The 15,506-nt window shown below is 41.2% G+C and overlaps 1 protein-coding gene across 1 annotated transcript in view; it reads right to left on the bottom strand.

Annotated features, from left to right (window-relative positions):
• Window positions 1-2,552: 2,552 nt before the first annotated feature.
• The window catches only part of mapkapk2a (MAPK activated protein kinase 2a), a 33,621-nt gene continuing 20,667 nt past the window's right edge, over window positions 2,553-15,506 (bottom strand). The window contains exons 2-10 of the mRNA XM_030420764.1: window positions 14,290-14,429; window positions 8,403-8,467; window positions 7,054-7,133; window positions 6,786-6,912; window positions 6,606-6,681; window positions 6,386-6,510; window positions 5,400-5,485; window positions 5,231-5,311; window positions 2,553-4,420 (exon numbers count right to left, since the gene is read on the bottom strand). Coding sequence (XP_030276624.1) covers window positions 4,271-4,420; window positions 5,231-5,311; window positions 5,400-5,485; window positions 6,386-6,510; window positions 6,606-6,681; window positions 6,786-6,912; window positions 7,054-7,133; window positions 8,403-8,467; window positions 14,290-14,429 — 930 coding nt within the window. The 3' untranslated portion in view covers window positions 2,553-4,270. The remainder of the gene's footprint in view (window positions 4,421-5,230; window positions 5,312-5,399; window positions 5,486-6,385; window positions 6,511-6,605; window positions 6,682-6,785; window positions 6,913-7,053; window positions 7,134-8,402; window positions 8,468-14,289; window positions 14,430-15,506) is intronic.

Consider the following 15,506-nt stretch of genomic DNA (forward strand, 5'->3'; position numbering starts at 1 on the left):
CTTCATCAGAGCATTGAGTAAAAATGCTCCACAGCACTAATAAAGCACCAGAATAAAAGCCTTTTATTTTCACCACTGTTTGGCACCAATCAACATGATGAGTGGTCCGTTTCAAGTCATTTCTTAGAGGCAGATACGTTTATTTATATGCGAAATGGAAGTATCGAATGATGATGATGAAAATAGTGGCGGCAAAGAAGTCAGCTCTTCTGTATAATCAACAGAAAAAAAGCCTCATGACCTCATTTACCACATACACGTACTTTTAACTGTATGTATGCATACATATGTTTGCTTTCTTTCCCACAGCCTCTTTTCTAAGAAAAGCATAACGAAAGTGTTTTTTTGTTTAAAAGCAGGTTTTTGACACAGGAAAGTAGAATATCAATGCAATCCCTGTAACCACAGCACACGCCTAGAGCTGTGCCTGACAGTGAGAACAATCTCATTTCCAGATTAGAAAACCGTAGTACATATAAAACTTTGAACAAAAAGGTTTTCCATTTGATCACGCCTGAAAAACCTCGCAGTGGTTCACTCTGAGCTGTGGGTTTCATGCTGGGGTAATGTCTGGCATCTCACTATTGCTACCTTGTCTGGGGCACGTCGGATCAGCTCCGTCGTGTCAGTGAGAGGATGTGTGCGTTTGTGTGCGGATGGCATGCCACTTCAAAGAATTCCCCCCCACACCCCATCTGAGAAGCCTCCGTCTTTCATATTTCCCCTCACCTTTGAACAGGGGCGTACATTGTAATGACATGCTGGCTTGATTATGCTGACATGTTTCAGTTTCCGACCAAGAGAAATTAATTCATCACTTGTTTTCATGTTTGTGAATTATTGAATGTATTCTCCATGATGATGGGAATCCTCTGATGATGCTGAACTTTTTGAGTTGCCGACATGACTGAGATGGCATCAGAAACTAACTAAAGCATTTACCTGTAACCTTCCTGTAGCTTTCAATTCATTGTTACCCACCTCTATTACAATAAAAGGCCAGAGGGTTCCTTTTGAGAAGAACATGTTGGGCTGGTGCCCTGAGGTTTGTTGTAGGCGGGGTTGAGGGATAGAAACTCCCCCTTAGCTCCATTTAAAACCCTTTCTCAATTACCTGCCAGACGAGAGAGATGACTGTGGGGTTTCGTGATACTCAAAGCTGGAAGCCTGGGGCCGCCAGACACCTGAAGAGAAATAACCTTGTGCATTAACGGGAAACTGCTCTAAACAGCCCAGTGTTGGCAAACGTCCATGTTGACTCAGTGCCACCACATTGTTTTGCGACGCAAATTTGTATATTCCAGGAGTCACTCATGCTAGCAAGTATGCTCGTCACGAGTTAAGTCCGTGCACTCCATGTCGAAGCCACAAATCCCAAAACGGCCTGACAATCTGAGTCATAGTCGGCGACGTGACTGTCAAGAGGGATTTTCATCATGTGTAGGCAGAGGTCAAATATGGAGGAAATAATAAACATTTTATATTTGTCTCTTTTGGGGTTTAATGAGAAACTGGACCAACAACCCAGAACAGTAACACACGTCAGAAGCGAACAGGTTGGCTATTTGCAACACTGGTCCAGAACAGCCCGACAACTTTCACAGATGATCAATCAAAAGAGATATGACCTCTAAACAATGTCACTTTAACTCGTGCTACATTCACTTGCTTTCCTTAGAAATGTTTAATTCCTTTAGTTTAAACTATTTAAAGAATATAGGTCAATGAGACAGATCTACCAGATGACAAGACAAGACAAAATGTGTGTATGTATAAAAAAAGTTTCCGAAATCTTTGAGGCCATTTTATTGAAAATCACAATCATCACATTCTTTACATGATAGTACCAAGTGCTACTGAAGGCCTGGAATTGTTACTTTTTCCAGAGAATCCACTAAGATACTTTTTGAGAGCTTTTTATAAACACCTTAGTAATGAGCATTAATGAACAGGTAATACGGGCCTAATGAAGTCCTTATTAGCTTCATTTTGAAATTATGTGTTAATGAGACCGTCTTAAAAATAGCATCACAAACACATTTACTGTTAGATTATGGCGATGATTTAAATGCACATAATAAGTTTCAGTGTATGGATACTGTTCAAGAACTGTAATTAAAGTGTTACAAATTTCTTATAAATGTTCATAATACTCTTACAAACACAATCTTAAAGAGTTAAACCACCTTACATATTACAGTTAAATAAGCACCTAATAACAGTTAACTATGGTTTTGGCAGGTACTGGTTATAAAGCGAGAACAGTACCTGAACAAAGAAAACAATTATTTACTATCAATTATTGTTTTTAAGCTGTCTATGAACTGTTTCTTGCAATTGCTTACAAATGTCTTGTATAATCCAACAATGAGCATGTTTATGATGCTATTATTAACACTATGGTCCCATTACAATAATGTTAATGTGCATCTTATATTGACATCTAAAGGCCTTGTCACCTACTAATTAATGCTTATTATAATCTAATGGCATTGTCTGTTTTTGCTATATAGTTGAAAGTGTTTTGGTATTCAAAAAATGGACAAGAGAGCTTTTTTTTTTTTATGTGTTTTTTAATCCAAAGCTGAAGCAGACAAAAGTACGGCGGGTGGAGCTGAACAGACTCAATGACAAGAAAAAAAAAAGACACACATCTGTGCTTCCACTACAAAAAAGTGTCAAGAGGGACAACAAAAAAAAACAAAAAAACATTGTCACAAACATTCAATGAACATTTTTACAGTGGGATATTTATAGGTGCCATGTGACGGGAAATGTGGATGTGATTTTACAAAGTGAAGTGGACCAAATTGACAAAAAATTAACACAATCATTTCCCATAATCCCAAGTGAGCTGGGAAGTGTCCTGTTGCGTAAACAGAACACTGAAGAAGAACCAACCATCACACTCTGTATAAATGTGATGACAGCTTGCTGGTGGTATGTCAGATTCTGCTCCGGGACCAGGAGCAGCTCTTAAGTACTTTCTACTTCTTATCAGTCCCCCAGGAAGTGTGTAGGACGAGTGTTGGAGAATACTGGCAATTCACCAGATTAGGCCTACTGAGCCTCCTGACAGTTACAGTAAGATGGTGCAATCAACAGTGATGCAAAGTGATCGCTTCAGAAAGACCTCCAGAGCTCAAACCATTCTGTCCAAACCATGCATTCCTTAGAGGGTGCTACTGCTTACACAAAAACACTCAAAACGCTCTCTATATTTGCTCAACATCCCTCCCAACACATCTGCAAACAGAAATCGACACTAAAGGTCCTAGCAGTACTTCATGCTGACAAACACATCTGCATAGCATTAACCTGAAATATAATCTGGCAATGTTATATATTCTGAAGCATAACATTGGTAAAAGCCTGAACAGAATGGTAGGTAGGGGTTAAAAGTAATTGGCTGCTTTAGCAACACTCAGTAAGGCCTATGCTAACATGTCCATAAAATCCATGAAAAAATACAGTATCCTTTGGCTCCTACTCTCCTATTAGCTACATGCAGGAGAAAGGTGGAGCCAGTTTTATGTTGCGTGGCGTCCGTCTCTGACCTAAACCTACGTACCTGAAACACAAGCGTAGGAGAGAGGGGCCACAAGTGAGGTGCTCTGTCAGAATGGCACACGGCCCTTATGAGTGCATAGGCCTCTGTTCAACAATCACAAAGACAAACTGACCTGACAGACACTCCCAGGTCAAGTCCCAGAAATGAGTGACTATCTCCAGCTAAATCCAACAGTCAGGGACAGAGTCCTTACATTCCACTCGTCAGTTCAAAATACATCTGCTTACTTTGCATTAATGTAAAAAGAAACCTTCCCTTGCTTTTATTTTTGGGATATAGCCGTTTGATTTAACATTCACAGGTTTGGGGCTAGAGCTAGAACAGGGCTGTGGGGTGAAACAGAACTACTGCTAATGCTAAGGCTTCATGTCCTATCCCACCGTTTGAACCCCTCTGAATACACAACCTGATATTTGGGAAAGGAGAGGAGGGGGATCTCACTGATTCCCTCTCCTCTCCTTTTCTAGAATTCATAATCTCTTCACTGGTGTAAAAACACAGATAAACACCCTCTCTGTCAGAGCAGAGTGGTGTGCTTGTTAAAATGGTAGAGTAATAAAAACAAACACTTCTACAAAACATTAGAATTTGCCATGAAAAATAAAACACTGAGAAAATCCATGCAATGCGACTCGTGTCGACAAATTATTGCTTCCTTTTTACAACCTGTGTTTGTATGTGCATGCATACGTGCATCTTTCAATGGGCAGCAGACTGCGGGTCCGCCATGGTGTTATTGGCTTTCTTCCTCCGTTTCCTTAGCAGGGGATTGGACGAGTCCTCAATGGTCTTGATCTTGATTTGCTCATAGTCAACCCTCATTGTTGCCAAGGCACTGGTCATTTCCTCCTAAAAACAAATGACAAGAAGCAGCTCATTAGAGTTTGCCGTTTTTGTATAGACTTGTAAAATTAGGCCTGGCACAGTTATCTGAGCTAACCAGGATCATTTTATAATCACTTCTGTTCATCTGGATACAAAAAGAATGTTTACGTCACTACTTTCATATCATTTTCCACCATTTGAAGTTTGACTAGTGCACCCCATCCTCTGCTCTGGTTTAAAAGGCACCTGAGGGAAGAACTGTCCTCACCAACTCTTCCTCTGGGCATGACTTCTAATATTCGCATAATTCTGCTGGTTAAAGCAAAAAACTGTCTACCTGGGCACAAGGATACAATGTCAGGAAAAAGTACACCTGTATTCATATCTGTGCAAAAACAGCTTTGTAAAACTTTACCTGATAACTCTGAACATCTGTTTGACTTAATCTACTAATGCCAATTAAGATATGACAAATTACTTTATGAACAAAAGGATTCAGAAATTCATTTGAAACTTGATAAAATTACATAAAAGCAGCAACACATGCTTTTAAACCAGACAGGTCACAAAATAAGGTGAACTGGTCCACATAAGAAAGTGGTTTGTTTCCCCCATTTTCCCCCAAATTAGGAAATTAATGTGTACAAAGTACTGACATAGTAAATGAAAACCTCTTTCGTTACTTGATGAATATTATGTATATGTATATAGATTTTTTCTGATATAATTCGCTGGATATATTTATCAATCAAACATCAACGGTACACAGCACAGTGGTCATTTCCAATATTTTCAGGCAAGCAAAACTGATGCAAAGAGAACCAGGTGTCTGACCTTGACATCCTCCCATGCATCCTTCTCTTCCTTTAGCACCCGGCTGGTGTGAAGTGGGGTCTGGGGAACCTCCATCGATTGCTTTAGGGAGACACGCAGAAACAAATCAACATCTTACTTTAACAGAAGGATTGTCAGAAAAGCTAGAAGAATGCTTCACTGCGCTTACATTGATCCATGGATGATTCATGAACTCTGTGATGGTCATCCTTTGTGTCGGCTCGGTCTTAAGGAGGGTCCTAATCAGTTCTTTAGCTGTAAAAACAATTATTATTTAAATCATTAAAAACAAAAAAAGGCTAAACTATTACAGCTACTAAACTTAAATTCAAAATCACACATGAAGAAAACACAGGTTGAGGCCTTTAGCCCTGCGTGATGGTGCCAGATTTATTTAATATATTTTTTGTTATATTTAGATTTACTAGTATATCATGAGGCATTTAAATTAACATGCAGACAGGGTTCAAAGTATCCTTTTTTTTTACTGCAGGTTTTGTGAATTGGAAACTTGAAAAGTGCAGAGATCTGAGAGGCCAGATTGCAGCATACTATGTGAACTAGAATGCAGCCAGATAATTATTTGTCATGCCTGTTTTGCTGTTGATGAAATACCCAAAATCGGAGCTGTGAAATCCTACTGTGAGATAGGAAATGGCTCAAATTGACTTATAAGGACTGTAACTGGATCTTGAGGAAGTGTGTCACAAAGGTGATCTTCTTCTTCTGTTAGTGTATCGTTCCACACCCTTCTGTTAGTGTCATCAGCCTTCATGTTAGCTTCTCTTTTCTCTCTAAAACCTTTATATTACTCAGGAAATACAACATCACTTTCAATTGTAGTGAATCTAGCTGCTGGTATCAAATAGGAGGTGAAACACCTGCATGAGTTTCAATTTCTTGAAGACAAAAAAGCTTGTTTCTCACATGTGAGCAGATGTTTTATGAAGAGTGCATGAAAGAAACTGTGAGACGCTGCTGACATGATTTTCTTTTTTGTATATGGTATGACCAATATGAAGCAGGTGCTCCTTGGTTTGTCAAGCAGATAACTACCTTTTGAATGTATACATTCCTCTTATAAACGATTTAATCCTTCGTGTAACTTGTTTTTCGATTCTCATACGATTGTCCAAGTTAACTCTTTTTACTGACCGTCCTCTGATACATCAGACCATTCAGGGTTGGGAAACTCATACTGGCCCATCCTGATCCTTCTCTTCATCCCAGGAGAGATGGCTAGACCATGGTTAGAATAAAAAGGAGGGTACCCACACAACCTGTTGATGGTTTAAAAAGGCAATATTAGTTACAGCAACCAAAAAATAATCTCATGTGATAAAGGGTTTATAGATACTAGAAACAAACGACTTACAGGATATACATAATGACACCCAACGACCACATGTCACATGACTTGTCATATTTCTCTGGGCCCAGAACCTCTGGAGCTGCAGAAAGAAAAACGAGGGACATAAGAGATAGCAGAGAAATGTGTTATGTGTGTTTATTAATAACAAACAAGTGCAAAAAATGAGAGAGTACAGATCCTTACCAACGTAGTAGGGTGTGTAGCAGGGAGTAGCTAAAGAGTTATGTGAAGTGGTCTCCTTGGCAAAGCCAAAGTCTGTGAGTTTAAGCAGGGCATTGGGCCTCTTCGTGGAATAAAGTAAATTCTCTGGCTGCAGGGAGGAAATGGGAGAACCACAAGAAATTACAGCATGGCATTATTTATCATCCTTCAAAACCTTCTAGCAACATGCTTTAATTTCACAAGAAAGAGCAAGAAAACGTCTGTGATCATACGAAGTTATCACACAAACCTTGACGTCTCTGTGTGCAATGTTGATCGCATGCAGGAACTGGATGGCCTCTCCTATGCTCTTCATGATGTCAGATGCCTCTAAAGTAAAGCAGATAGGGCTGTGTCAGGAGCAGCAAATGTACAAAAATCACTTACAGGGGTTTTAATGTATTTAACAGGTGCCTTTAATATGTATGAGGATTAGAGGTGGGAAAAAAAATTGATATTGCAATATATTGTTGTGTTCTCTGTCGCAATAAATAATCGATATACTGACGGCAAATATCGACATTTTATTACAACACACATTATGGATTTACCCCGTTGTCACCGTCAGTACTTAATCTCTCCTGTTCTGTTTGTGGGGGCGCTAATCCCGTAAATGAGGGTAAAGTAGGCGTAAGCAGCGGCCGGTGAAGAAGACGAGAACAGATGCAAGAATGGCGGAAAATACGAACAACGAAAAACAAATTAAGACCCACTCGCAAGTTTCCACTCGAAAGTGTGGACCCACTTTGGCTTTTACGAGACAGATGACGGGAGAACACTGGTGCGGTCGTTATCGCCGTCAGCCGGGGAGGGGGGAGCGTTTGTCCGTCCGTCCCCCGGCTCCTCGCCATTAGCTGGGGGACCGACGGACGAACGGACGCTCGTCACCGTCAGTCGGGGGGCGCTTTTTTTTTGACGAGAAGACCGCGGCAGCCCACTAACACCCGCTATAAAGCAGCTAACACTGAAAATGTTCCACGCTGTTCCACCGTATGGAGAGAACCCTGAGCTGCCTGGACCAATAAAGTGCATGAACATTAATAACATGTCTTATGTAAACCAGGACAGTGCTTTCTGATACTGAAAAGTCAGTAGCAACTTGTTTTATGTAAACTTGGGCCCGTTTTAGTTTAACAATAGTTAAACAAGATAAGAATAACATAAAAATGTAATGAAATATTGGGCACATTTCAGTATGCAACCAATTATGTGCAGAGTTATGTTCACCCATCCTGTACCTGGGAAGTGGCAACATAAAAGTGCTATGGGTCAACCTGGACACATCAAGGCATATTACATTTATAAAAAAATTAAATAAAATAAAATAAATGCAATAGATGCATAAGACGTTTTTCTTTTTTAGTCACATATTGTGATATATCGTTGATGAAATTTCTTGCAATATATTGAATATTGCAGATATCGTGTATCGTGATATTATCATTATCGTGGGCCAAATATCGTCACAGTACCGAATTGTGAGTTACCCGTATCGTCCCACCCCTAATGAGGATGCAGTGGTGTAACTGAACCAGTGTTATGCAATTGTGAAATACAGTGCAGCAAGAGTAAGAAAGGAAGTCAATAAAAGCGTATTACCTCTCTCTGTGAAGGCCTGGTCTCCTCTGTCCTGGATTCGACTAAAAAGCTCACCACCGTCCATGCTGCAAAAAACATAAACGTACATTTTAGGAACCGTTTTTTTGTACATGCACATTACATATTGGCCCAATAAATTATCAACCTGATAGTGGTAAATTGATATTAACAGTTTTCTTAGGAACGAGTAGTGTAAGGCATTACTTTGTAACGCTCTACACCCAACACTGACTGCAATATAGCCTAAAAATATGCTATTATTTAAAGGCCATATTACCTGGCCTCAACAGACCAATCATGGATCAGAAACACATTTGCATTAACAAGCCACTGAATCATGTCTGGGCTATATGAGGCACTGTCATGTGTGTGTACAGTGACCCTGTCAGCCAGACACACTCATGTTCAATGTCAGGAAATAAGACAGATCAAGGGGAAATAATGACATTATTTCTGAGGGTGTGACCTAAAATTAGAAGAATAAGGCTCTGAGTGAAATGTAAATATAACTATACTGTAACCACAAGAACTACTGTAAGATGAAATGCGAAGGCAACATGATGTACTAAGCCAAAACAACTGTGTGCCATGATGTCAGATCTTGCCTAATTGTGCAGCAGCTGTATGAAACACATCCGCCCTTCCAGTTGATACAATGCAAGGAGGATGCACACTCTATGACTGGCTGCTGGTAAAGTTGTAGGTTTTCTTTTGGTTGACCAAAGCACGTGTGAAAGGAATCAAATGACTGGTTCACACCTTTGGCCCACTAACACAACTACGTCACAGGTTAGGTCAGCATTCTGCTTGCCACTTCAAAAACCTACGCAGAACAATGTTGCACATTTTTTCATAAGGGTTTCTTATTTGTGATTAATCACCTGCTGCACACGAGTTCATCATTTCACAATTTTGTCAGGGCGCATGACACATTATGCTGTCTGTGTTTTGATGACTAACGGTTGATAAATCGTACTGCTACTCAGTTTTTCCGAAAATTTGATGTTTGATACAACTGATGGAACCTGTCATTATACATTGGTTTTGTGTGTGTCCCCACACTTTTCGTGTGTTTGGAGAGACAAACATCAGCCGTACTTAAAGTTAAGACGTTTTCGAAATGAGAGAACGTGGAGAGCACAAAAGCGTGGGTGTTTGTTGACCTGAGAGTAAGACCAAAAAAACTATTTTAGATTTGCTTTCAAAGTTTGCCTCCATGGTGTTCTAATTATCTGCCTTAATGCACAGTCACTAGCTTGCTTCACCTTTGTTTCTTACTCTCTGTATGTCCACTCTGCTGACTTTCTTCTTCAGCAGTATGCTATATAAAGTCACTGGAAAAACACACATGGCATGTTTTATTTTTCCATGACAGCAGGTGAGCTGTGAGTGAGTGGAGAAACCTTGTCATTAATTATACAGCCAATCGAAACCTCCAGACCAAATGTGGTAGCGAATGACATTGCAACAACCAAGTGCACTTACAAGCTGCAACGGCATAGGTCAACCTACATTAAATAGGAGAGGTCACATCATAATCATTGGGTTTATAGGAGTGATGTTATAACAGAGAAAATCTGTCTCTCTGTTTCTCTGCAGAGCATGCGTTAATGTGAGTAGACACGAGGGGTAGAGCAACAGTGGACTCTCCACTAGTTTAGTGACTGGGGGTGGCTTTGTTTTCTTGGACAGATAAATTAAATTTGAAAAATTACAGAATAGGTCATAATATATTCTTGGGTGGCCATTCATACATGGGCGGCCTGCCAGAGTAAAGTCTATAAGTGGGAAACACTGAAGCACCTTTTCTAGAAAGGGCTACCACTAACCGTTTTTAGACAGGGCAGCAAGCCGCCAATTTGCCCGTCCTTTTGACGGCTCGATCCACGGTTTTAGACAGAGGCTCGGAGGGTACACTTATTTCCGCCTCGTCTGCCATCCAAAAACGAGGCGTCAATGTGCCGGCCCCTGCGTGAGCTGGGCGGAGGTGTCGATGACCTGCACTGTTGTGCGACCCACAGCCGTGGAGTTATAAAACCAAGAAACAGCTGATCACAGCAGTCTAGGACTGGGTATTGTTAAGAACCTCACGATTCGATTCGATTTCGATTCTTTAGCTAGCAATTCGATTCAATATTGATTCAATTCAATACTGATTTAAATGCTTCGATATCGATTCAGTAGTACCTGTTGATAATTTTTTAATTAAAAAAGTCATCTTAAATTATAACTCTTTCCTCTAGGAAGTTCTAGTTCAAATTGAAATGTAAACAAAGGCACACGATGTGTTTAGATATAAAATAGTGCAACCATAGTTAAGCTGAGAAAGTGCCATTGTTTCTGGGACTGCATGGTAAATTTTTGTCTGACATAAACATAGACATGACCGCGGTCCCTCCACCCTCCGGCTAGACGCGAGGAGGTAACACGTTGACACTAACCCCCCCTCTCTCCCCAGAGAAGAGTGCTACCTGCGGGCGCACAGTGCTGCAGCCAGGGTGAGACCGGCTGCGCTGGGAGTTTACAGTCTCCGAAAGAGCGATGCATCAGACATCAGTTACCCGCCTCCGCAGCTCCGATGGTGTTTCCGCGGCGCATCACCCTCCAACCCTTGAGCGAGGTCGCGAGCGAGGTCGCGGGCGAGGCGCTTCCAGCTGCTGGAGGCGGGGACCGAGAGGTCCGGCGAGGAACAGCGGGTGGTTGGGGCCGCTGCTTGCCGGAATCGATTCAGAGGATTTTATGAATCGATATTGAATTGGGAAAAAATATATTGCAATGCATTGATGAATCGATATTTTTACCCACCCCTACAGCAGTCAGTCCAACACTTCATCTGCGGACATTAAGATGAGCACCTGGACAGCCGCTGAGATCCAGGAGATGCTAGCGTCTCCTCTGTCTCTGTAGCTGTCTTTGTTGTCTGCTTGTTGTTGTAGCGGTAAGCTGGGAACGGTCGCTACTTTCAAATTAAAAGCCTGCTAAGAACCCAGTTCTAAACTCGAATGGGGTGCAATGTAAAGCTCTTATTTTGAAGACAAATTCGTTGTCACAGCCCCACTTCGTGCTTCACGTCACGTCACATGTTTACACCAACCCGGTGGTGGCTTTTGGAAAACGAGGAATATTAGGCCTCCATTTTAGAAAGACAGGGCGGCAAATTGCATGCAAGTGTTTATGTATATGTTCTGTGTTTGTCCGTAGATAGATTATTGTCAGCACAGCAGTGTCACAACCATGCAAGATACAGTTGGGAAACCTTATAGGTGCCTAGTTGAGAGTGAAATGAAGCCCAGGTTTGAAGATGATTGTGGCCTCATGAGCTTTCAGGCCAACTTTCATAGTGGCCAGACCATGTAATTACATCACGTGATGCACTGGGGCCCAAAAAAGACCTTTTTCCATAAGCTTACATTGGGAAAGAAGTGGCTGCAAAGCTGCGCATAACCATAATTTTAATCATAAAGTCACCCCTTGAAATGACCCTTTTGACTATCATATATGATTCACAAGATTAAAACATTTTTTTTCTATTCAAGTTAGCAGGGCACTAATCCAGAGGTTAGCCGGCTTTGTCAGCAGCAGTCTCTAGTGTGCACGCTCTACAGACCCTACAACAGGAAGATCTAGGTGTTTTATAGTCGAGAAGTCTAGCCATTTTTGCCTTAAAAATGCCACTGAGCAGCTTTCATAGAAATGAAAGGTTTGCCTTCATAGCCATGTCCAGATTTAAATGTAACCTCCTTGATGTGATCCCTTCACAAGACAAAAAAACTGCACAAGTTGCATTTTTGAATGCAATGTTTTAAGATGTAAACTAACCAGTATATGGCAAAGTAAGAGCACACGACCTTTAGTTAAAGTTAAGAGTAGACAGCATGGCTCATCAACTATGGCCAAGAGTTACTTTACAAAATAAAAAAACAAGTCAACCAAAAAACCAATGGTTCTTAGTTCAACTAAGAATGAGAAAATTCATACTCAATGCACTTCTTAAGTTTCATTTAATCAGTTGCTCAGTATGACTATGTGAGTTTCAATCATCAATGCCAATTTTATGTGTGTGTGAGATTCTTCAGGCATTCGAGCGTTACGGACCTGCCGACTCAGAGCCACGGGACAGCCCTGCTAAACCACAGCACACTTCTAACTTCTCTGAATCACTCACTCATATGTTGAATTCTGCTGACAAACGGACAGCAGTTGAGCCATATCTTTTGATTTTAAAATGATCACGTGTGAGAAACCGCCAGCAGTGAGGAAAAAGTGGTTGAAGGTAGAGAGGAACTTGAGGTCTCATGACCCCACCTTTTTGTTTCTGAAAATGCCTTGAGGTTGAGTGTGCATCTGCTGCAGAATAGATACTTAATGGTAAGGTAAGTGCTAAGAGCTCTCATCACAGCAGAAACACTGTAACACCCTGTCTTTCACATCTCCAGTACAGTGCGGAAACGACTCATGGGTAGGGAGGATGTAACATACTGGACCGCATAGAACAAAAACCAATACACAGGAGGTGTTTTTGGTTTTCAAAACCAATTTTTCGTTCACTCTTATCTGTGAAACGTAACTACTGTTGCTCTCCATTAGCAGGGCAGAAAGAGGCACTGAGATGAAGCACTAGAGAACATGCATCATGTCATATGGCGAAAAATCGGACCTGAGTCCGAAATCCACAGTCCAGCAGCTGCCCTATCATCTTACTAAATTTCCTAAATTACAAAGGTGTCTTGACATAATGACATGGTGACCCTTTACACAATGTGGGAGAATACTTGAACAGCAGAATATAGGTCACCATGGGTCTCGATTTATGCAGTGTCAAAAGGAAAGGAGCTTGAATAGCTAAATCTCAAATTGGCTGTTTCCTTGTGCAAAGTTCTAGGAAATGTCTTAGTTTCAACAGAACTACTTTTCTTTTTTTTACATTTCATGCTGAGTTTTCTCAAGGAAATTACTCATCAGCTGCAGCCTATTTGCAGGAGTGTGAAGGCAGATAGGTCAACTACCACTGCGATACAAAGGTAACCACAAACCCTAATGCCTGCACGTGTGTGAAGTTGATGCTGCTAAACGGAAATATAGCCGCGAGGAAAGGACCCATTTAGAAGAAATGGGTCATTTTCTCCTCAGGGTCACACATAAGAGACGTACAATACTCAACCTGGCTGAAATGTGTATAGAACAACTGAGAAGGCAAGATACTCATCACTGAACCTTGGCTCATGATAGGAGAGGCTTTCCCACAACTGCCTTCCCAAGTCTGGGAACTGCACACTAATAACCAAAATATTTGATTCAATGTAGATCTTCCTAAAACAAAAATGTACTGATCTAAGTATAATAGAATCTAAATAAATAATGGTTTTAGCTCTATGCAAGTCCCTGCACTTTTGGAGCAACACAGTTAATTCAAAACATAGACTTACCCAGGTCTAGGGTTTAAGTAAAAAAGCTGTGGCATCTCACCTGTTACCCAGCAGACTGTAAATGTTTTTACTTTTTGAAACAGTTGTGTTGTGGTTTATAAGCCAAAAATATGTCTAGGGCATCCTTAACCACCCTTCACACATCAAAAATATAGCAAGTAAAATACCATTAAACATTTTGTACACTTAACAACAGACAACTAGGTACCTTTAACATGATAAATCACAAAAAACACACTGGATGTGATTATCAGATGCTCCAACAGTGAACTTTGGAATTAAAAAGGGAAGCAAAATCTACAAGCCTCCAGTGTTGATCAGTATGTCAGCTTGAAAGGAGCACTCTGCATATGTATTGTGTGTGTATGTGTGTGTGCGTGCGCGTGTGTCTGCGTGAACATGCGTGTGGTAGTTTGTGAGCGTGTGTGTGTGTGAGTGTGTGAGAGTGTGTGTGTACTCACCACTCCATGACAATAAGCAGACACTTCCTGCCCTGATAGAGGTTCTCATACACATCAATGATGCGCACAATGTTGGAACAAGGTGATGCCCTCCAGTGGAGCTCCACTTCTCTACGGGCCTTGGTACAATCCTGAAGCATCTGGAAGGAAGGACAGGCACAAGGAAGGTGAGGCAAATAAACAATCATGATTAACATCATCATCAGCTGTTCCATCATAAAAGATAGTACAGGTTAACATTATTAAGGTGAAAAAGTCAAACCAACTTTATACCACTACCTATTCACATCAGCAGTAAACACATAAGGCAAAGGTGCAGTGCTGCCATCAGCTGGTTGAAAACATGTAAACTTTTTACACTCCAGTTTTGTGTGAATGTAGCACCCTCTCTGTGTCACTAGGTTATTGCACCATTTAACAAAATCAACTGCAATTTCGATGATTTTGTGCCATGAAAAAATAGTTTAGCTACTAACTGCTGCTGAATTATTAATCCCTGACAACAAAATATTACTCTGACTCACCGCCTTACATCAGGAAGTCAAACTAGAGGCTGCAGAAGTGTTTCACAAACACTTACAAATTCAGCATGCTGCTCAAGGACACTCAGGATCCCTGGCCTTATGGCACCTGGCATGACTCAGGCCTTATGGCAAGGTTTAATTAGATTCAGTATCCCCCTGCTTGGAAAACTGAATTTTAAACAAGCACATTCTGTGTGTGCACTAGGGCTGCACAAAAAATCATTAAAAAAAATTGCGATCTCGATTCACACATACACGTGATCTCATTTCTACACACAGCGATTCTGAAGCATTTTATATCTCGAGCTGAATCACAAACAAATGCTCCCATTTTCCTCACGGATTTTTTGAAGCGCCCCCCAACGCAGCACTGCCGCTGCCTCCTCCCTCAACCTGTGGTAAAGCATCTTGACAACACGTGATTCAGTGAAGGAAGCCCACCTGCAGTTGAGTGTTTGGAAGGAGTGGGAGAGAAGCTGTTTTTAGACGGGGCAGCAAGCCGCCATTCTGCCCGTCTTTTGGACGGCTAGGTCCGCGGTTTTAGACAGAGACGGCAAATTGATGGTCTGTTCTGGTCCGCCGATTTGCCACCTCCGAGGGTACACTTATTTCCACCTCGCCTGCTACATGAGCAACTGGACAGCCGCTGAGATCCGGGAGATGCTAGTGTCTCCTGGATCTCTAGCTGTATGG

This window comes from Sparus aurata, chromosome 6 (genome assembly GCF_900880675.1).
Source record: "Sparus aurata chromosome 6, fSpaAur1.1, whole genome shotgun sequence".
NCBI lineage: Eukaryota > Metazoa > Chordata > Actinopteri > Spariformes > Sparidae > Sparus > Sparus aurata.